The 22,359-nt window shown below is 42.9% G+C and overlaps 1 protein-coding gene across 2 annotated transcripts in view; it reads right to left on the bottom strand.

The window, feature by feature from the left end:
- Window positions 1-499: 499 nt before the first annotated feature.
- RCAN3 (RCAN family member 3) overlaps window positions 500-22,359 on the bottom strand; it is a 39,160-nt gene continuing 17,300 nt past the window's right edge. Inside the window, exons 3-6 of one of the 2 annotated variants that reach the window (XM_030325407.1) lie at window positions 9,240-9,413; window positions 7,799-7,970; window positions 5,747-5,899; window positions 4,715-4,754 (exon numbers count right to left, since the gene is read on the bottom strand). In XM_030325407.1, coding sequence (XP_030181267.1) covers window positions 4,744-4,754; window positions 5,747-5,899; window positions 7,799-7,970; window positions 9,240-9,413 — 510 coding nt within the window. In that variant the 3' untranslated portion in view covers window positions 4,715-4,743. Of the gene's footprint in view, window positions 5,900-7,798; window positions 7,971-9,239; window positions 9,414-22,359 lie in introns of both variants that reach the window. The other variant, XM_030325406.2, reaches the window with a different exon arrangement.

Genomic DNA, 22,359 nt, shown 5'->3' with positions numbered 1-22,359 from the left:
TGTTTGGTAATCAGTTTTACATTAGACTTATGTAAGATTTCATTGGAACAAAGAATAGAGTTCTATGGCTGAAGAATTAAGTATATATTGAAACAATCACTGCACTAGATAAGCTTTACAGTCATTTTTAGCTTCAGCATTTGGATTTGGAGGGTTTTTGGTTTTTTAAACCAAGACAGAAAATAAGCCTTTACCTGGAATGAATCATTTTTAACTGAGGATAAACCCAGGTAGGAAAACTTTTCTTGGTAAAGAACTCAAACCATCGTGGTTATTTCCAGAGTCTGCAGTGAGTTAACACCTTTAACTCTGGCACAGCACAGTACTAATGTTCAACCGGAATCTACTAGTTAGAGTAGGTTCCACACCCGACATGGGGCTCAAACTTAACAACCCCGAGAGATCGAGAGTTGCCTGTTCTACCAACTGAGCCAGCCAGGTGTCCCAGTGTAAATGACAGTTATTAAAAATAGTACAAGAACTCAATCCAACAGATGGATTAAAAAAAAACAACCCTAATTTTATTTTTATTAGCTTTAAAAACAAAACTTGTTACAAGTAATCACAAGGATTCCAAAAAAATTACATTCTGCTTTTGTCACTTTGATAGGACAAGGAACGTTTACATGTCCTAAAAATACAGGATAGCCAAAGTTGACAAGTAACGAACTACTACAAATTACGGACTGTCACTTCAAGCACACTAAAATACGGAATACATGTATATAAATTACTGACCAGTTTTCGGAAGTACAATGAATATTCACTATAATTTATAGTACCAGAAAAGTAACGTGCCCATGAAGATAACACAAGATCACAAACATGTTCAGATAAAATGGCAATCCAACTCCTGGGTTCGATGAAGATAAAGTTGGAGGACATGTGCGCTGGCAGCAGAAACGTGGATCCCTCCTGTCTGGGGCCCCCACCTCGGGGTGACAAGCAGTGGGAAGAGGATAGCGCAGCCACATGAGTAGCCACCTTTCTCTCTCCGCAGTCCCCAGTCTGGGGGAGGCAACCTGGGCACTAAATAGGAAACAATACAGGAAAGCACGTATTATCTGCATAGAGATCTTCCGTTATGACAGAATGAACATTCAGTCGAAGCGGTGCAGGAAACTCCAAGGGTCTGCAGCCCATAATTGATTTTGCTTCAAAAGGAAACACAGTTTACAAGAGAGACCACGTGTCTAATGTAGTAAAAGGTCTTTACACTTCTGTTTCAATGGATGGAGACACTTGGACTCAGCTCAATGTTCGTTTTTCTTAAGCTTGGCTGGAAACTTCTATTTTGAACGTGACCGTTTTTATGATCTTTTTGGTCGGTAAAACCTAGCAGTTGTAGCAACTTCCTGTTGCTTTGTGGCTTGTGTATTTGGTAATAAAAACAACCCTCTTCAAGGTATTGGCATTTTCCCGATTCATGGTTAAACACAACGATGGCGTTCCAATGAAAATGATCTGGCTGGCCCGGACCCCAAGGGGAGTTTATAAAGCAAACCAGTACTTGTCATATTGTTGAACAAGGTTCATAAACCTTTTTCTTCAAATGTATTTAACTTGTTAAAAAGTGAGCTTCTATTACAATGGACTTACCTTCCAGCTGGGAGGAATGAATCCCCTCACCTTTTGTTCCTTTATATTGTCACACGATAAAGTAATTTGTTTCCTTTCATACAGGACGATGCAAATGTAGGTGGAAAACAGGAGCACAGTGGGGGGGGGGGGAAGGAAGGTTGACCACGTTCACCTGGGTGACAGGTATTAAAGTACACATCTTCAGAGAAAAGGCAGATACCAGCAGACAGGAACTCTGATGCACCAAAGAAAATCATACATTTTCCACTGCTTAATTATGTTTGAGATCTTCCCTTTTAAAAATAAAGCTATGGTCTGTAAAAGAGTCTATCTAAAAACATGAAGCACAGGTCAGTCTTCAACCTTTTACAAGCACTGGGTAATGGTGTCATTCCACTGCAAACTGTTTCCAAATCCGACGAGATCTCACGCTGCTTCCTGAGAGTCACATCTCAAGTATGACTGTTTATATTTTAACCTCGTTACGACTAAAATCTAGGAAAGCCCACACAAAATGTCAACATAATTGCTGGCTACCAAAATGCCATTATTTAATGGGATTCCAATCCCAACAGCACGATGACAACAGAAACACAAACACGGAACATAACTTCACTCATGAAATTACTAAGTCACTACCTTCATCTGATGTTTCTTGTTCACTGTATCCCTTCAGGGGGAGATAGAATTCTTTTCCCTTTTTTTTGTTTGTCTGTGTTCTTATGACAGAGATTCACTGCTTCTGAGGGCCTCTAAAGAGGCCTATGCAAGAAAAAAGTAGAAAAGGCCCAAACATGGGAGCTGGGATTGGCAAGCTAGTCCCTGCGAGCTTTGAAACAAGTCGCATCACCTCAGTTTTCTCGTCTGTGTCACAGGAGGAGTAGAGTACGTCATTTTCCAAAGCCTCCTTCAGCACAGTGGCTCAGATTCTGAGAGAATCTAGTCTTCACTTTCGATCACAACAGTTTTTGAGATGAAATCGCTGGGAGTGGGAAACAAAATGACCATTTTCTAAAAGAACGACAGTGCTGTTCCTGCCCCATCTCCTGGCAGCTCTGATTCAAACACACCATGTTCTATTTGAACCATTTTGTTGAGCTTAAAAGTTCCTGGTAGCGTTTACTGAGCTCTCAGTTATGTGGACAGGTTTAGTGTATAAAGTCTCAAGAAGCAGACAGTAAGAAGATTAGTCTGCTCTCCTGCTCTCTGCTCCCAAGGGCAAGGGAACTGTTCATACCCTTTCTGCCTCTTAGAACCTTCAACTAGTCGATCCTCACACCAGCACACTTCTTAAATGGGCTGATTTCTGGTTTTATCAGGTGGGTATGCTGCAAGAACCTAGAACGGAAGAGCCAACGCACTGCAGGTTCTGTTGACTATTCTCATTAAGTGCTATGATTTTCTTATCCCTCACAGACTGTTTTTTTCCTAACACAAAGCATCATTTTCTTTCCTCACAATGCTCTAAGTAATTTGATTCCCAAGAAGTTATGATTTCCAAAGAGCATATAGCTACTCTACTATCAGTTCAATCTAAGTAATAACTCAACTTCAGAGAAGAAAAATGTAGCTAAACGTATTAAAAGGAACTTAAAAGAACACGAGCCTCATCTCTTATAAGATGGTTACATGAGCTGGATATAAAAATGGCCAAAAAAAGGACAGAGCCCATCATACTTGTTGAGAAACTGGTTAATTTCACAATAATTAAAAGTTTATGGGCATTTAGTAGTTTTTCTTTTAGCATTCACCTTATGGAACTACATTAGAGGCAATGAAAATATTAATGTTTTCCATTCAGAAAAGTTTAATATATATTAAGTATTTTATATTTAATATATATTTATTTTGATTTAAGCTTTTCAATTTATTCAATACTCTCAAAAAAATAAGAACAGAGAAAAAGAAAATATTCAGGTAATTTGCACTGCCTGACTTTAAAACCAGGTTATGTAAGTTAGGGATAGACTATTCTTTAATTGGAAGGAAGACCATGAAAGCCATGCCAAATAATAAAACATCATGGATTCTGATTACTTAGAAAATTATAGCTAATAAACATTACCTAAAAGGAAAAATTTTAATTCCCACCTGTTGAAAATACACACATTTCCTGACGGGGTCCAATCTGCAATGATTAGTGTAGCCAGGTAAGATTGAAAACTGGCAAAATGGGAAATTTAGAATGCAAAGCAAATGTATCAAGTGACTGTCAGTTAAACTGCCAAACAATTATCTGAATTTAATAAACTGCTTATGAGATCACAAATTTCAACTGAATTTATGTTGAAGCTTAGTAGCAGCGAACATCTATAAAGAGGAGAGTGTATCATCTTAGAGAATTTGAGGGCAAGGAAAATATAGAAAACTTTTTTTTTTTTGGCAATACAGTTTAAGTCCTCAGAGATAAATCTCTCCATAATAAGAACCTCTAACCCACAAAAACATGCTACCAAAAATGTACGGACATCCTGGCATGAATTTGTGTTCTTCTCTCCGTGTGGGCACAGCCTCCTTGGTTTATTGGTCCAAACTCCCATGTGCGGCCCCTCACACACATGCCAGGGGGCTCCAGGCATCTGACACATGGAGGAAACAGCACAGTGAACAGAGCTCAGCAGAGCCACCTGACCAAAGCCAGGTTTTCTTAGTTATGAGACTTTTCTATAAAAGGATTACAAAGTCTGAACAGACCACAGAAAGTTAAAAAGATGCTTGCTTCTGCTTTAGGGGCTTCCACTATCCACTCCTGAAACACAAGTCAGAAACGATTCTGTTTTAGGGAAAAATGCCAAGTGTAAGCCAGGGTATAAAAGACTGCACCAGGAACAGAAGTCTGACTATCTGAATGATCTCGATTTCCCCCATCTTTCCCTAACTCAGCAGAAAAGAATATGTGTGTCTTTTCTTCCAAAGGAAACTGGAAGATGTTTAAATAGGCCATTAAACATTGGTCTTCGGAAAACCTTATCGGTACCTTTTCTAATTTAAAGTCAATGAAGGGGCGCCTGGGTGGCTCAGTCGGTGGAGCGTCCGACTTCGGCTCAGGTCATGATCTCACGGTCTGTGAATTCGAGCCCCGCGTCGGGCTCTGCGCTGACAGCTCAGAGCCTGGAGCCTGCTTCGGATTCTGTGTCTCCCTCTCTCTCTGCCCCTCCCCACTCATGCTCTGTCTGTCAAAAATAAACATTAAAAAAAAAACTTTAAAGTCAATGAATGACACACACAATATGTTTACCATTGAAAAACTCAACAGGTGGCTAAAGACAGTTGGGTATGCTACAGGCTAGCACATGGTCCCACATGGCAGATCGCATGAGCCACCTGAGGTCCTCGTCAGTCAAACTCTCTGGTGGTATGTCCTACTTCCAAAGTAGCAGTTCTTTCTCTGGGAGGGACGGTGCATTGGGAACAGTGGTCTGTGCGTCACCGTCCTCTTGAAGTTTAACAGTAACAGGGAAGAGAGTAACACCCACACGGATTTGTACTATGTGATTCCCATAGTCAAAGTGAATTTGGCATTTCCTCCCCAAAGCTAAAGAAAAAACTACTTGAGAAAAATGATTCTCTATCAATTACTCTACATTTCAGATTTCTTTCTGTGCAAAAAATTTCACGTATATGAAGGAACAATTGACCTTTGATCAACAGAGTAGCTGGAAGCTATTATACCATTACAAAAGCACCCACAGCAGATTACTGAAATTTTAAGACTATTTTTAAATTCATAAAAATGGTACTGAGCTCGGTGACTACCGCTTTAGTTTTTTGGTACCCCATGCGATATGGAATCAGGGAAGTTACCATTGCTGGAAGGAGCCAGAAATCAGCCAAATTTCCTAATTTGCTACCACTTAAAAAATGGTCAAGAGTTGCGACACGTTGGGGGCCAATCCTTTCATTTCATGTGCTGTTCGGAAGATCTGTTAAAATCGCGACCAGGTAAAATCCGCCGCGACCTGATAGGGCGATGTCTGCAGCACAGGCGTGGTGGCAAAACACACCGCGCCCCATTCACTCCCAGCCTCCCCCACACACAGGATCAGCGCCAATGACCGGCAATGCTGCAGAGGGGCACGGGGCTCCGGTGCTGAGCCCACAAGGGCACCTGCCTGGCACCACAACCAGTGGCCTCACAGCGCCCCATCGAAGGTCTGGGGCTCACCCAGTGCTGCGGCTGGAGGTTCGGGGCGCCTCGTCTGGGTAATTTTCTGTTTGGGGTTTTTTGTTTCTTCTGCCTCTTCAGTTTCACTGTCACAGACATGAACCACCACGCTGGGTGTCGACTCAGTTCCTGCATGGAGCTCGTATTTCTCTCCTGTGGGGGTAAACAGCAAGAACAGGTGTCTGTGTCTTAAAACTTCTTGTTCCACTCAGTTTTGGCACGAGAGATAGGATACTTGAAGGTTCTTAGACAGTTTTGCCCTTTTAAGAAATTAGCTGGTGAGGGGTACTGAGGTCTTGGGAGTTAAAATGGAAATGCTAATTACTGTTGTATGAACAGTATGAGTGAACTGCTTAACTTTAGAATGATTTTGGTTTTCCTGCAGGAGAGACTTGTAAGGTGCCAGGCAGCATCAGCAAGCCCTTTATTATTTTTTTTAATTCTTAAATGTTTATTTATGTTTTTTGAGGGAGGGAGGGAGGGAGGGAGGGAGAGAGAGAGCGAGCAAGCATGAGCGGAGGAGGGGCAGAGAGAGAGGGAGACACAGAATCCGAAGCAAGCTCCAGGATGAGCTGTCAGCACAGAGCCTGACGTGGGGCTCAAACTCCTAAGCTGTGAGATCATGACCTGAGTTGAAGTCGGACACTTGACCCACCGAGCCACCCAGATGCCCCAAGCAAGCCCTTTATTATAGGACCTCATACATCGAAGATATAGCCTATCATGTCTAAAAACAACAGTAAGCCACCTCCCTAAAAAGCCTGTTTCCCTTTATAAGAGGCATAATATTATTGTAGGTGGACACCCAGCAATGGCATTGATTTCTTATATTATTTTAAAGAGATGAGAGAAATCAAAGAAAAAGAAATGAAAATAAGTAGAAGAATTTAGAAGGAATGGTTTGGTATTGCCACCAATTCCTTGAAGTAAGTCTTCAGTGTAGAGAAGGTAACCAACATTCACTAATGGCCTGTTATTACTAGTAGAATCTGCAGCAGTTAAAACTGTGGTTACATTTATGAGTATTATGTATATAACATTTAATCCTTATACTGAGTCCACACTGAACGGGAGCTATTACGACCGCTACTTTATTTATTTATTTTTTTTTTAATTTTTTTTTTTTTCAACGTTTATTTATTTTTGGGACAGAGAGAGACAGAGCATGAACGGGGGAGGGGCAGAGAGAGAGGGAGACACAGAATCGGAAACAGGCTCCAGGCTCTGAGCCATCAGCCCAGAGCCTGACGCGGGGCTCGAACTCACGGACCGCGAGATGGTGACCTGGCTGAAGTCGGACGCTTAACCGACTGCGCCACCCAGGCGCCCCACGACCGCTACTTTAGATGAGAAAACAGGTTCAGAAATTGGAGCTAAGTAACTTGCTGAAGATCACAGTTCGCAGGGCAACCGGCATGTGACTTTTGGTCTCGGGGTTGTGAGTTCAAGCTTCACATTGGGTGTGGAGATTATTTAAAAAATAAAACCTTAAAGGGGCAGCTGGGTGGCTCAGTCGGTTAAGCGTCTGCCTTTGGCTCAGGTCATGATCTCACAGTTCCTGAGTTCAAGCTCCATAGCTGGCTCTCTGCTGTCAGCACAGAGCCCACTTCAGATCTTCTGTCCCCCTCTCTCCCCCTCAAAAATCAATAAACATTTTTTTAAAATCTTAAAAAAAAAATCACAAAGTTAGCAAACGCTAGAGTTTGAACCCGGGTTTATTTGACTTTATCCTCCACTCTGATCGTGTTGCTACCAGTTGGCTAGAACCCAAATCGCTGAATAGGGCCTTTAACACAAAAGTTTCTCAGGTTTCTCATGTCTGCGGGGCTCAGTTAGTTGAGCATCAGACTCTTGATTTTGGCTCAGGTCATGATCCCAGGGTCATGGGATCCAGACCCATATCGGGCTCTGGGCTGAGTGTGGAACCTGCCTGAGATATTCCCTCTCTGTCCCCCTCCCCACCCCTCTGCTCCTCCCCTTCTGCTCTCTCTCAAAAACAAAAAAGTTTCTTGGGGGAAAAAAAAAAAAAAAGGAAAGATGAAAGTTTGTTACCTGGTCCCAGTTTGGAAACTGCACAGAGTAAGTCATAATTTATAACAGGTGTCGCGTCTTCCCCCTGCTTCCACCCCACCGGAGGCGACGCGGGAGGGGAGATGAGGAACTGTTTGACTGGCTGGGGTGGCAGTAAATACGACTTGTCTCGTGTTTCACTGGACATCTGTACCTGTGGGGAAGGACGGAGGTTCTCAAGACCAGGTTGCAACGGGGCTGTTTCTTCCTTTTCCTCTTCAGGCTGTGACACCTCTTCGCAGACCACGAAAGCCAAGCCCCCCATCCACAGCCCGCACCTCCCAGCGGCAGCCGGTCCGTTTAGTTTACCCTGGGGCACACACGGTGCACAGCACAGAGCCCACGCACACCAGGTGTTCGACACCTGCCTGGAAGAAGCAACTGACAAACAGATGAAGGAACAATGAATGGTAGGAAACCTACATGCTGATTGTAGAAGAGATTAGGTCACATCGGCTGCGTCTCAAGCAGCTCCACTGAAATATCCTGACAACTGTCATCTAGGTTTTCGTTTGGAGTGTGAGACAACAAGCTTCTGCTTTTTTAAAGTTTATTTATTATTTTTGAGAGAGAGAGAGAGAGAGAGAGCGAGCGAGTGGGAGGGGGGTAGAGAGGAAGAGAGAGAATCCCAAGCAGGCTCTACATTGTCAGCGTGGCACCTGAAGCGGGACTCAAACTCACGAACCCAGAGATATGACCTGGACTGAAATCAAGACTCGGACGCTTAACCGACTGAGCCAGTCAGGTACTTCCTCCCCCCCCACCGCTCCTTTTTTTTTTAATTTGAAAGTTAAGACCAAGGGGGAAAAGCATCAGTTGAAAGTAAAACAGCCCACTTAATACATGAATAGAGGTCAAAGCCTTTATGTCATCAATTCTTCTGAGGAGAAATTAGTTTCAGAGAATTCCACCAGTAGGGATTAGAACAGTAAGCACTTATGGTTCTTGGTAACCCACAGGCTCCCAGAAACAGCCTTTTTTGCACGGTCCTCGCCACCCCCCTGGTCATCCCTAGGCTGGCAGCTATTTTCAGTGAGGGGTCTCATATGAATCACACAACATAGAAACGGTTTCAGAGACGATTTTCTCAATTCTCCCAAGGATGTCACATCACAAGTACCATCACAAGTGCACGGGAGGAAAGTTAATTCACTGATCTTAGGGTGTCAGGGCTTCACCAGTTGAGAAATGGTGCCCAGAAAAATGAATTCCTTTGACTATCAGTATAAGCAAAACAGAGTTAGGAGGGAAAATATGCTTAATAAATATTTATATATCTGTAAAATAAAGGAAAAATACTTTTACATTACTTGCTGCTTGGGATTCAAAGACCTCTGATGCAATAAGCAAGAAAATGGAGAACTGACGGTACTTTGGGAGGAAAGGAGGTTGAGAGAACAGTGCCCTCCCTGTCCACCTGTACCTGTGCAAAATACAGCTTCAGCTTCTTCCCGTTGAAGTCTGTTTCGTTGAGTTCTATTCGTGCTCTTGCTGCTGCTTCTGGTTTGCTGAAATTTATTCTGACTCTTCTAAAGCTTTTGAACAACTGAAATGTCACTTGGTCATCATAGACAGTGAAAAGTGCTTCAAATCTTTCCTAAAAATCGGGGAGCAGAAGGGCAGGGGAAATGGGGAGGGGGGAGAAGAAAGAAAACCTTTAGCAAAAGGAAATTTAATTAAACATAAGTAATGGGATGGAACTCATGATTTACCATTTTTCCAAAAACGTGTACTTTTATTGCAGGTGTACATAGGTATCCCATTGCCATGGGCTAAATTCAGCAATTTGCACCTATTTTAAAAGTAATTAACTTTATTAAATATTGTATAGGTTCGAATTATAAAATAAACAAATGTCAAGTATAAACAAAGATCTAAATACACGCAATCACAGAACAAGAACACTGTACTGGTTTGAAGCCCCCACTGAGCCAGACTGGCTTTTTCCAGCTCATCTGTTTCCTCCTTCAAAGTAACCATTTCTGGGTTTTGTGCTTATTATTCCCATGCTTTTCTTGATAGTTTTACATTTATTTGTGTCCTGAAAGACATAACCACATTGCATGTACACTTCTGTAACTTTTTGTGAGCTTCTTCCCTTACATTGTGCTCCTAAGAGTCTTCCTTGTAGCTGTAAGTCATTTTTTTTTCTGCTGCTACGGAGTATTCCACCCAAGAGCCACACGGTGATTTCTCCAATGCTGGTGGAATCTGGACTGCCCCATATTGTCTGCTACAGTGGTGCCATGAACATTCTTGCACACATCTCTTGGTACCTAAATGCAGGAGTTTCCCTGGTGGACCCACCTATAAGTGGAATTCGTGGGCCTTACACTTGGCACATCTTTAACTTCAGTAGAGACCGCCAAATAGTTTCCCAAAGTGTTCGTACCAGTTTACTCTCTAAGAGCAGACATGTGCTATAGTTATGTCTTTGTCAACACATCTTTGCAGGCATCTTTGCTTAATATGGACTTTTTATTAATGGGAGGTAGGGGCTTGCAAATGGGCTCTGATGTTGGTTATCATTCACATTTCTCTGAAGATTGCGGTTGAGCCTCTTTTCCTGTTTATTGGTTATTTGGGACTCCTGTTAATGTCATATGCCTGTTTATATCTTTTGCCCATTTTTCTCCTGGGTTGTCTTTTTTTATTGAGTCATGGAAATTCCACACAAATACTAATTCTTTGTCAATTAAATGGGCCATAAATATTTTTTTCCCAGCTCTTTTTGGTGTGTGTGTGTGTGTGTGTGTGTGTGTGTGTGTGTGTGTGTTTGAGAAACAGAAGTTTTAGACCTGCACATTACTGAATTTATCAGTTTCTTCCTTCTGTGCTTTCTGTGTCTTAAGAAATCCTTCTAGGGGTGCCTAGGTGGCTCAGTCAGTTGAGTGTCCAGCTTTTGACTTCAGCTCAGGTCATGATCTCAGTTCGTGGGTTTGAACCCTACATCAGGCTCTGTGCTACAAGCACAGAACCTGCTTGGAATTCTCTCTCCCTCTCTCTCTTTGCCCCTCCCCTGCTTATGCTCTCTCGAAAGAAAGAAAGAAAGAAAGAAAGAAAGAAAGAAAGAAAGAAAGAAAGAAAGAGGAATCCTTCTATATTCAGATTGATGTTCTCCTAGATCATTTCTCAAAGTATTATGGTTTTACCTTTGAAATTTAAGTCTTTTCTCAGCACAAATGTCTTTTATGTATGAGGTGCCCCACCCCACCAGCAATGACTATCATTTTTCTATCACTCTAGATTAGATTGTATTTTCTAGAGTTTTATATAAATGTACTTTTTTAGGGGAAGGGTACTTCCCAGTTGTATCTGGAATGGCAGAATTCCCTGAGATCTAGCTTCAGGGGAACATTTTATATAAATGTACCTTTTAAGTTTATTTGGGGGGGGCAGGCAGTGGGGGAAGGGCAGAGAGCGAGGAGGACAGAAGATCCCAAGCAGGCTCTGCTGACAGCAGAGAGCCCAACCTGGGGCTTGAACTCATGAACTATGAGATCATGGCCTGAGGCAAAGTCGGAAGCTCAATCGACTGAGCCACCCAGGCGCCCCTATGAATGTACCTTTTTGATGTCATTAGCTTTTAATTGGACGGATTAGTCCACTGTTGTGATTACTGATATTTTTGGATGCCTACCATCTTATTTTATCTACTTTCCTCATATTTTCTATGTTCATATTCTCTCCTCTTTGGCTTTCTTTTCAATTTTTTTTTCACTTTCTATTTACCCCCCTGGATAGAATTTCTATGAATGATGCTAGTAATGTGCATTTAGCATCTTCTTTAAAGACACATAATATCCTACAGCCATAGTCCCTCTTTTACAAAAGCAAAACAACAAAATCTTTTTCTCAAGGTTCATTTGGGAATATGTAATTCTACAAAATTAGCATTGTTTGGTAAAAAATAACTATATATATATATATATATATATATATATATATCCTAAATATCTGAGACGAAATAGAGTAATAAAGAGCGAGTTATTCTATAAGGCTGAGAAAAAAAAAATGGTTCTACTCCCATTTGTTAATAAATGGCAATAATGAAAAAAACCCAACTTCAATTACTGGAACAGCAACATTAACTTTCCTTTTATGCAATTTAATAAGTGAAATGTAACACAACAGACCTAAGAAAATTCTCAATACTTTAAGAAATATTCCTTAGGCTTGCCAAAGTTAACATAATAAAGGAACCTGAAAAATACCTTTGTTTTTGGTTTATGTGGAGAACCTTCAATTAGTTGTTGATACTGAATTAAAAATCATTTGTTAACTTCTCTCAGTTTGAATATTTTCCTACCACTTCGCAATATTTTTCCAATGTGAAAATGTGAAATGATTTGTGATCAAATATTTATTCTTCTAATGTTCAAATATCCTTTGTGATTTAGAAAACATAATTTACTTAAAAATTACATTATTTTTGCTCATTCATCTAAAAAATACAGATATTAAGGGGCACCTGGGTGGCTCAGTTGGTTGAGCATCTGACTTCGGCTCAGGTCATGATCTCACAGTTTGTGAGCTTGAGCCCCCAGTCGGGCTCTGTGCTGACAGCTCAGAGCCTGGAGCCTGCTCCGGATTCTGTGTGTGTGTGTGTGTGTGTGTGTGTGTGTGTGTGTGTGTGTGTCTCTCTGCCCCTCTTTCTCTCTCTCAAAAATAAATAAACTTAAAAAAAATTAAAGGGGTGCCTGGGTGGCTCAATTGGTTAAGTGACCCACTCTGGGTTTTGGCTTAGGTCATGATCTCGTGGTTTCATGGGTTCAAGCCCTACATTGGGCTCTGCACTGGCAGTGCGGAGCCTGCTTGGGATTCTCTGTTCCCCCCCTCTATCCCTTCCCCACTTGCACTGTCTCTCTTTCAAAATATATAAACTTTAAAAATCTACATATATTAAGCAACCAATTGTATGTCAGACCTTACACTGAGTGCTAGATTTCCAAGGACCACAGGCGGCTTCAAGGGAGGTGAACTTTAAGACTGTTCTATGGGCGAGGCGGAGAAGAGTGAGAGAGGGAGAGGAAGAGGACGAGAGAGGAAAGAGGGACGAGAGAGGAAAGAGGAAGAGGAGGAGAAGAAGAGAAGGAGAGAAGAGAGGAGAGAAATTATATAGAATTATATAAATATAAGATTTTATATTATAGATAATTATATATTATATGATAGGTTATATATAAGTATATATATATTATAGAATATAGTATATAATTATAATAAATTATATATTATTTACTATATATTAATATTAAATATTTACGAGATATTAAATAATTATTATATTCCTACATATTAAAGTAATATGGGCAACTAAATTATTAGAGATATAGTTAGGATTTTTAAACAGCACATCGGCTCTTAAAAATAAATATGAACATGTAAGTATATGAAATACTAATAATTATAAACACAGACATGTTTTATAGTTTCCTCAGTATCCATTTTATTTATTTTTTTAAATGTTTTTATTTATTTTTGAGACAGAGAGACAGAGCATGAGCAGGGGAGGGGCAGAGAGAGAGGGAGACACAGAATCTGAAACAGGCTCCAGGCTCTGAGCTGTCAGCACAGAGCCCGAAGCGGGGCTCGAACTCACACACTGTGAGGTCATGACCTGAGCTGAAGTCGGACACCCAACTGACTGAGCGCCCCCCTCAGCATCCATTTTAAAGATGGTTGGCTTTGTCACTTTTTTAAAAAATTAGAATTGAGATTTTGTGAAATTACATTCTATTTAATACTTGGCAGATGCTCACATTTTGAATTCTAAGCAAGTATTAAAATTCCCACGTGAGACAGTTAAGAAATATCAACACTGAAGGCAGTGGAAATGAAAAGCAAGGAAGAATTAAGCATGATTTATGAAATATTAGTATTTTGTAATTCTATACATTGAACAGTTTCCCTTGCCAAGGGTAAGAGGACCATATATTTATTACTAATTCCCACAACAATGAATTTTTTGTAGTTATAGTAACACTATCTTGCAAACAAAACAGCTACTCCCTGATCCTCCTGTTTCCTTTCAAAACATTTTTTCACTCCAGAAATATACTGTAACTGAATATAACAGGAAGGTAGCAGTGGGTTCTATGGATCTCTCCTATTTTCAAAGATCTGCGAATGGATTCAGAATTATACAAAAACAAAGCCAAGCAAGAGCTGATCAGTATGCTTTTTCTAAGTTTTGTTAGTTCTTTCTCTTTCCCTCTCATTTTCATGGAGCATAATACAGTTTAAGAAATGTGTGATTTCCGGGCACCTGGGTGGCTCAGCCAGTTGGGCGTCTGACTTAGGTTCAGGTCATGATCTTGCGGTTTATGGGTTTGAGTCCCACCTCTGTGCTGACAGCTCAGAGCCTGAAGCCTACCTCAGATTCTGTCTCTGTCTCTCTCTGTGCCCTTCTCCCACTTGTGCTCTGTCTCTCTCTCAAAAATAAACATCTAAAAAAATTAAAAAAAAAAACAACAACAAAAAACGTGTGATCTCCAGCTATGAGGTGCGGTAGGGAACACAAAAAAGGAGGCGAAACTATTACTGTTTCCTTTTGAGGAACAACGTGAGAGCCCTTGGCTGGTAGCTCCGCCCTTAGCTGATAGCTCCGCCCTTGGCTGGTAGCTCCACCCCTGGCTGGTAGCTCCGCCCTTGTGTGAATCCACAGGTACCAATAGGCAGATTCCTGACAACCTAGTATTAGCACAAAAGGGGTTTAGAAGACTGCAGACAGGAGGTCGGAATCAGCACGGCCTAAAAATAACTTGTGACAAGTAGAATTTATTCAGAAACAAAATTATTACTTTTCTCCTTAGAATTGTTTTAGAAATAATTCACTTTTGTACCCTTCTGAATTCTCAAATAAAATTAACACCATCCTGTTAAAGGGTGGTCTTGCACATTTACTTCTGATAAGCAAATGAAGATCCCATAAAATCCAAATCGCCATTGACCATTCTATTTTTCCAGTGGTCTCTTCGTGTCCCCTCGGGCAGTACCACATCTGTAGGAGTAACACAAATAATTGTGCCTAAAAATCGATCCCTGAGGCTTTTCCTGCTATAGCAGTTTTCCACAAAATACAGACGCTGCCTTCATACGCTGAAATCACTGGCACAATGAGTCAGCAGTAAAAAATGGCTACAAACAGGGGCGCCTGTGTGGCTCAGTCGGTTAAGTGTCCAACTTCGGCTCAGGTCATGATCTCACAGTTCATGAGTTCGAGCCCCGTGTTGGGCTCTGTGCTGACGGCTCAAAGCCTGGAGGCTGCTTCAGATTCTGTGTCTACCTCTCTCCCCTGCTCATGCTCTGTCTCTGTCTCAAAAATAAACAAAACATTAAAAAAAAAATTTGTTTTTTAATGGCTACAAATACCTTGCACCTAAAATATGTGAGGACAACATGTCACTGACAGCTTTCTTGGGAACTCAAGAAGAGTACTTTGCAGCTGGGCAGGAGCCACACAAAACCCATTAAGAGAGAAGAGCAGAAAAGGTCTCGTGCGAAGGTAGGTTTCAGGGAGTGACAGATGAGGGTGGCAGCTAAGCGTGTATTTCTTGACCTTTTACCGGAAATACCACTGCCCAGTCCTCTGTTCCCCATCCCAAAGCAGAGAATGTGGGGTTCATCAATTTCACTGAGAAATACATTGTGAAAATGATTTTGCCGGACCCCTTTGCCTTGGACTAAAAGAACCCGAGGACCCCACCACTTCTATACGAAGGAGAAGGAACAATTTCACTGTTGAGAAGAAGCGATGCTCAATCCATTCAGCTGTGGAATTATCTTTGGAGTCCTACGGCAGGAAATTTCTCATGTTCTATGTCTGTCTATAAATCCGAGATAGCAAATCCCGTCTCTCCAGCAGGTTCATGGATGTCAGAGGTAAGGCCTCTGTGTCCACCCGGGGAAAGGCAAGTGCCTTTGGTGCTCGTCAGTATCACTGCTGACTCAAACAGGCAGAGGGATGGAATTCACGGACCAGGAAAAAAACAGCATGCATGCTCCTGGGTATGGTGAATTTAAAACTTTGATAATCTGAGCACTTGTAATACTTCTGGGCCCTAAATTCAGAAGTGCTAGAGGGGAGCAGAACACACAGAAAACTTAAAAACCTTCTGTAACTTTTGGCCTATGGCATGCATGTTGCCTTCAACACCTTTCCAGATCAGAAAGAGGCATGAAACTGAATTAAAATTCAAGAAGATACGGGATACTATCTGTTCAGTATTGGTTTTTAGGTTTTAATGGTTCATACGAAGTTTACAAATACATCCACTGCCTTTATTGGAACGTAAGTTCTTAGGTGGCTATGATTCCCGCCCAAATCCATAATATCTCCTATACCACGTACACGAAAAGTAGTCAAACCAACTGATAAATCATTTCTGATGGTAACAAACTGCAAACTGGTAATAGGGTCGGGATAGAAATATCCTTGATGAGAGTGTCCATCACGTGGGTAAATACTGCCAAAACTCACCAAATCGCACACTTAAGACCTCTACGTTTTACTGTAGGCAAGTCTTGCCAAATTAACAAAAAAGAGAAAAAAGGAAGAGGGAAAACAAGAGGAGGGATGGGATGAGGTGGCGACTGTGGCCAGCTGTGGAGGTGGACCTGAGCCCTCACCACTGCTGAGCACAGCCTGTCGGGCCCAGAGCCTCGCACACGGGTGGTGGCCTTCTGCCCAGCCAGGAGCACAGCAAGGCTACTATTTCACGTGGGACAACACACCCTGAGTCGTCACTAGTAAGTGCAGTTATAAAAACTTCTCCTTTTGTCTTCCACAGCTCGTTGAAAAAGATGTGTGACTGTGCCTTTACAGAAGATGTGTGCCCAATGCAGAGGCCATTTTTCAGCAGTTTGGTGGCCAATCACCACCCTGAAAACACCTAGAAAACGGTTTGCCACTGAAGGAGGGGAATGAGATCCACAACCACACCACCACAGCCAACTGGAACACGAACAGTTAAACTGATGAGTGGCAGTCAGGGCGTCTACCAGGAGGTGCGACCCAGCCACGCTCTCGTTCACTCAGTTTTGGAGTTCCAGAGGTGCTGCCCTCAATCAGTGCTACTCACATGATACCTGTAGCCCATCAGGAAACAAAAGCACTTTTTATTTGGCTTTTCTGGGGAATGTTTATCGGAAAGGCGCAATCTTTGAAGCCCTCACTGTGAGAACTTCCAGCGAGATCCCAGCTCCTGACAGTCCCTGGGCAGCAGCAAGGGCCTTTTCTTTTCAGCCTGAAGCCTGGTTGTTTACTGAAAAGAGCAGAGGAGACAGAGGAGCAGACTGTGAGGCCTCCTGGAGGAAAAGGGCAGATGCAACCAACTTGGGGAGTGAGCAGACACAAGGAGAAAAGCAGAAAATGCTGTCTTGCTCAGCCTGTCTTCTACCCTGACCATTACTGTGCTGCTGGTGGGCATCTTGAACAGGCAGTCAGGTTACAGGTGGGCATTACCCAACGTGAGGAGTCAAGGTGGCCCGTGGTTTGTAAGCTCATCCAGGCCCTTGGGCTCAAACACAGTTTTTGATCCGACACTAGAGGTGAGAAAGACCACAAAAGTGAGTTCTTTCCCTGAAAACCGGGTGAATTTCCTCAGGCACAAGGGAAACAGCGTCAGTCACCCAGACTGCCGTTCCAAGCACCCAGGCTTCAGCTGGCAAGGTCAGTATCGTATATTCACGCACAAGGAAATCCATGATTCTGCCCTCCAGGGTGTCCAGCTGAATCTCTACTTCCTCTTTTCTCTTCTCCCCATTGATGAAGTAGGAAAGATGAGGGAAGCCCAGGTTCAGCTTGAACTTCATATCTCGTCTCAGGCTTCTATCGAAGTCAACACTGTGGTCTCTTCCCTATGACTTTGGTGATGGAGCACTAGCTCTGATGAACGTACCAAACCCTCCTCTATATCCATTCCTGAGGAACTGAAGCTCTCTGCTCACTGGCCTTTATCATGGATAAAATATTCCTTCTTCATCCGGTTAACAGAGACTGGTCACTTCTCCAAACACGAGACCACAAAAGGAAGACCTCAGGAGGAATCCCTAACCTGGAGGGACAACTTCAGGAAGGTCTGATGGCTTCTACCAGGCATTTATCTCCTCAAGTAACAGAGCTCTAGAGCTAGACTGTCTGGATTTGACAGGCAGTTTGCTTACCTTTGCTGTGCCTACTTTCCTTACCTGTTAATTGAGGATAATAAAAGTACTCACTTCACTGGGGTATTATGGAGGACAGAGTGAATACTTAAAGCTCTTAGAACAGGAATAGTTCTCTAACAAGTACTCTAACGAGAATAGAGTACTGTTACTGTTATTAACACAAACAGGGTAGGGCTTTGACAATATTCCACTTGCTATTCTGTGGTCGCAAAAAAACAGCTGCTCTTCTGTACGACGCGGATTCCCCAAGAAGGAGGTGAACGCACAAGCAGTGACACAGTATGAACTAGCCCATGTGCCCAGTGGTTGGCAGTGACTTCGGGATCTATTTCTGTGGACTCCATCTAGGGGTGTGTGTGTGTGTGTGTGTCTGTCTGTGTTGAAATCTTCCTCACTGTTCATCCACACTCACTCATTCAGTAAGGCCAGTCCTACCCTAGGTGCTGAGGCTACAAGGACCACATACTGATTGTGTGATTTATTCAAGGATACAAGCTTGTTTTCTCATGGTGTTTTCTTCAAGGACATTAGAGGGTGAATCTTTAAGGCTAGAGACCCATCTTTCCAAAGACATGTGAGCTTGAAAGAATGTCACAAACAACAGTGGGAAGAAACTTACACGTATTATTTGTCCTTTAAAAAGAGAAATGTAGCTTTCTACCTGAACATTTAGACAAGAAGCTTTTAGGCAAAGCCAAGTATAGTTGGTGTGTTCATGCTGATGGGAAGCCGGGAGCCACAGTAGCCCTGAGCAGGGTGTCAGAGTTCCAGTGGGGTGAAGAAGGTGGTCACCCGGGAGGCAAGCCTGGCATGGGGGGCCAGAACTCAACAGGGTTCGGAAAGAATGCCCATGAGGGGCAGCCCAGCACAGGGTGTGGAAGCTCAGGGGGCCGAGGAGGGTATCCACGCAGGAAGACTGCCCAGAGCAGGGGAGGAGGAAAGTTATCGCAGCACAGGGGCAGACTGACAGGGTGTCAAAGCCCAAGTGGGGGGAGAACGGGGAGAGAAGGGTGAGGAGGGAGGTCTGTGCAGGGAGGTATTCCAGCGCAAGGTCACGGAGCCCAAGTGCGGTGAGGATGTGTCTGTGTGGGAAGGTGGCCCAGCACAGCATACTGGATCCTGAGTAGTGGGACCATCAGAACCTGGATGGGGTGAAGAGCACTTTCACATGGTGGGTCTGGGTGCAAGGTGTTTTAGGACAGTGGGGGTAAGGAGGGCGTCCACATGGGGAAGAGGGTGGACGCTGGCAGTTAAGTACAGAGGGAGTGACTGAGTAGGTAAAAATAAGATAACAGAAGCTAATTTTCTCTCTGTCAAAGAAGAGTTACAAATTTGGAATGGGAGAAAACTAGAAACAAATTCTTTAGTGCTGGACTGGGGTTGGAAGTAGAACTGTAAACACACATATGCATGCATCTAGGGATTTCCTAGCTCTGTCCAGCAAGCAGCCCAGGAACAGCGACAGCTAACTCACATATCCTCGTTTCTAAACACTGTTCTCCACTGGAAGGAGTCAGGGCTCCTTGGAGAAATGGCGGATTCTAGGGCTGGGGCAGGCAAAGTACAATGAGATAATTTTGGAATATCTTGTGCTAGAGAGTTTAAGCACGTACTCAAAGAATGGTGGGCACATGTCAAAAAGACACAGAGGCCATCTTGAAGGGGCAACCACTGCCCAAACTTGGGACAAGTCAAAGTAATGGCAGTTGACAGATTAGACCAAGGAAGAAGATAGGAAAGCATGGGGCGCCTGGGTGACTCGGTCGGCTAAGCGTCCGACTTCGGCTCAGGTCATGATCTCAGTTTGTGAGTTCAAGCCCCGCGTCGGGCTCTGTGCTGACAGCTCAGAGCCTGGGGCCTGCTTCGGATTGTGTGTGTGTCTCTCTCTGTACCCCCAACACTCACGCTCTGTCTCTCTCTGCCTCTCAAAAATAAATAAAAATGTAACAACAACAACAAAAAGATAGGAAACTATGAATTGTACTGATATGAATAAATGAATATCTTAAAACACTGATAGGGAAACAGAACACTTACAAATACGTCCCACAAAATAATTATAAGGAGAAAGAGAATTACTTGACAGTGGACACACCTGGGAGATGACCTTAATCAAGGGCTCAAAGTGAATTTTGTCGGTAATGGGACAAATGGAAATCTCTCCCCCGGACAGGACGCAGTGAGAACAGAGCATCACTTCCATGGTATTCTGGCCGAAGATGCACGACCTGGATCTAATCCCAAAGAAACATCTCAGGAACCGAAATGAGACAAAATAACCAGCCTGGAATCTTTGAGTGCGAACACCAACAAAGACCAGAAGAGACTAGAAATTCTTCCAGACTCAAGGAAACTAAAGGGGCCAGACCGGTAAGTGCAATGCGACAAAAGGAGCTGAAGTTTTTGACGTAAAGGACATTATTGGAACAGCCAGAGAATTGTGAATGGAGTCTGAGGATGAGAAGGGTATAATAAACCAACGTTAATTTCCTGAATGTTGTATTTTCTCCTATGAGAAGGCCCTTGCTTGCAGGAAGCACGTATCTTAGTCCTGGGGTGATGGGCATCACTGTTGGCAACTTACTCTCAAAACAGTTCAGGAAGAAAAAGAGTTCTTTGTACTCCCAAACCAGGAAAAATACTTTGCTACGCACTTCAAACACGCTGAACTTGTTTACCCGCTTATTTATACGCACACATACACACATATGTTACGGGCATGTCCTGCTGCCCTTGTATCACCTATAAAATTTGTAAAAATGGAATGTAAATCAGAGGAGGAAATAAAAGAAACAGAAAGGACATGGTTCTTAAAATCAATTTATGAGGCTTCGACATAAATGTTGGCGAGTGTTGGTATCCTGACCCTGTAGGTGACCCTCCCAGGCTCACTCAGCTCATATTTGATGGACAGTAAGGCTCGAAAGCTGGGCTCCGTGCCAGGCAGTGTGGAGATGACACGTGTGACCCTCCCCAAGGCTCATTCCTGAGTCATCCCGACCCCTGGGAGCCCTGCTTCAGACAGATCGGGAACACACTCACATGGGTAACCCAGCTGTTTCTTCGGACCTAACAGCCTTGAGTCCTGCCTTGACTTAGGGAATGGCAGACCTTTCCCAACTGAAATGAGATTATTGGGGGGGGGGGGGGGGAACCTCTGATGCAGGATAGGTGCCAGTGTATTTTGATAAGGGTAAACTGGGGCGCCTGGGTGGCTCAGTCGGTTAAGCGGCCGACTTCAGCTCAGGTCATGATCTCGTGGTCCGTGAGTTCAAGCCCCGTGTCGGGCTCTGTGCTGACCGCTCAGAGCCTGGAGCCTGTTTCCGATTCTGTGTCTCCCTCTCTCTGACCCTCCCCCGTTCATGCTCTGTCTCTGTCTTAAAAATAAATAAACGTTAAAAAAATTTTTTTTTTTGATAAAGGTAAACTATATGGCACTCTGTCTATACGTACACATTAGAGAGAAGTTAGTTAAATTGTTAGGAGAGATTTCAACTAAATTATAGGAAGCCAAGGCGGACTCATTATCACACTGTTCTTCCTCATTATTCAGGTCTCAGCTCAAATGTCACTTCTTCAGATAGGTCTTCCCTGACCACTCTAGTTAAAAACAACCACCAACAACTCCCTATCTACTTTTTATTCTGTTCATAGTACTTGTTATTACCCGAATTTCTTATTCACTTGTTTGCGTGTTAGTATCTTTCTCTCCCTATGCTCCTCAAGGGCTGGCACGTCATCTTGTTCACTGTGGTCTCCCTAGACCCTGTAACTGTAACTGTGGCTGGCACAATGCTCAATGCTTACTGCACACGTGAAGCAACAGAGAACGTGGAACCTGTAAACCAATGATCTCTAAGAACATGACAGCCTCATGAGAACCACCTCATTACTCCCTGGTATCTTAATATTGCCGATAGTTAGGATACCTAATGACCTAATGAAGGGACTCAAAATCCTTTTTAACTCTTGGTTTTGAGACAATGTATTCACAGTAGAAACAACAAATATACTTAAAGGTAACTGGAGACAGCTCTTTCATCTCAAAAGCTCCTACCACATTTGAAAATCCCGAAATGTTACAACGTACTGTGGTGTGTGGTCCGAGGACCCAGTGTGAGTCCAAGAAGTTTGCTACCAGTCCAGGGAGTGTCTAGAAACACTTCAGCAAGTTTACATTGCTGTGACCTTCTAGTAAGAAGGTCTGTGATAGTTTGGAGGAAAAGCCTGGTCCCCCACTAAGCAATCAATTTGAGAAGCGTTCATTTATAGCTTATCCAGAAATTCGTTAAAAAGTAACAAAAATGTTAATGACCAGCCTGGCAAAAATGTTAAATTCTGAAAACAGAATGCATTGGTAATGCTATGGTGCC

Source organism: Lynx canadensis, chromosome C1 (assembly GCF_007474595.2).
Source record: "Lynx canadensis isolate LIC74 chromosome C1, mLynCan4.pri.v2, whole genome shotgun sequence".
Taxonomy (NCBI): domain Eukaryota; kingdom Metazoa; phylum Chordata; class Mammalia; order Carnivora; family Felidae; genus Lynx; species Lynx canadensis.
Note: the sequence above shows the minus strand (reverse complement) of the source record. Positions and strands in the feature narration are given on the sequence as shown.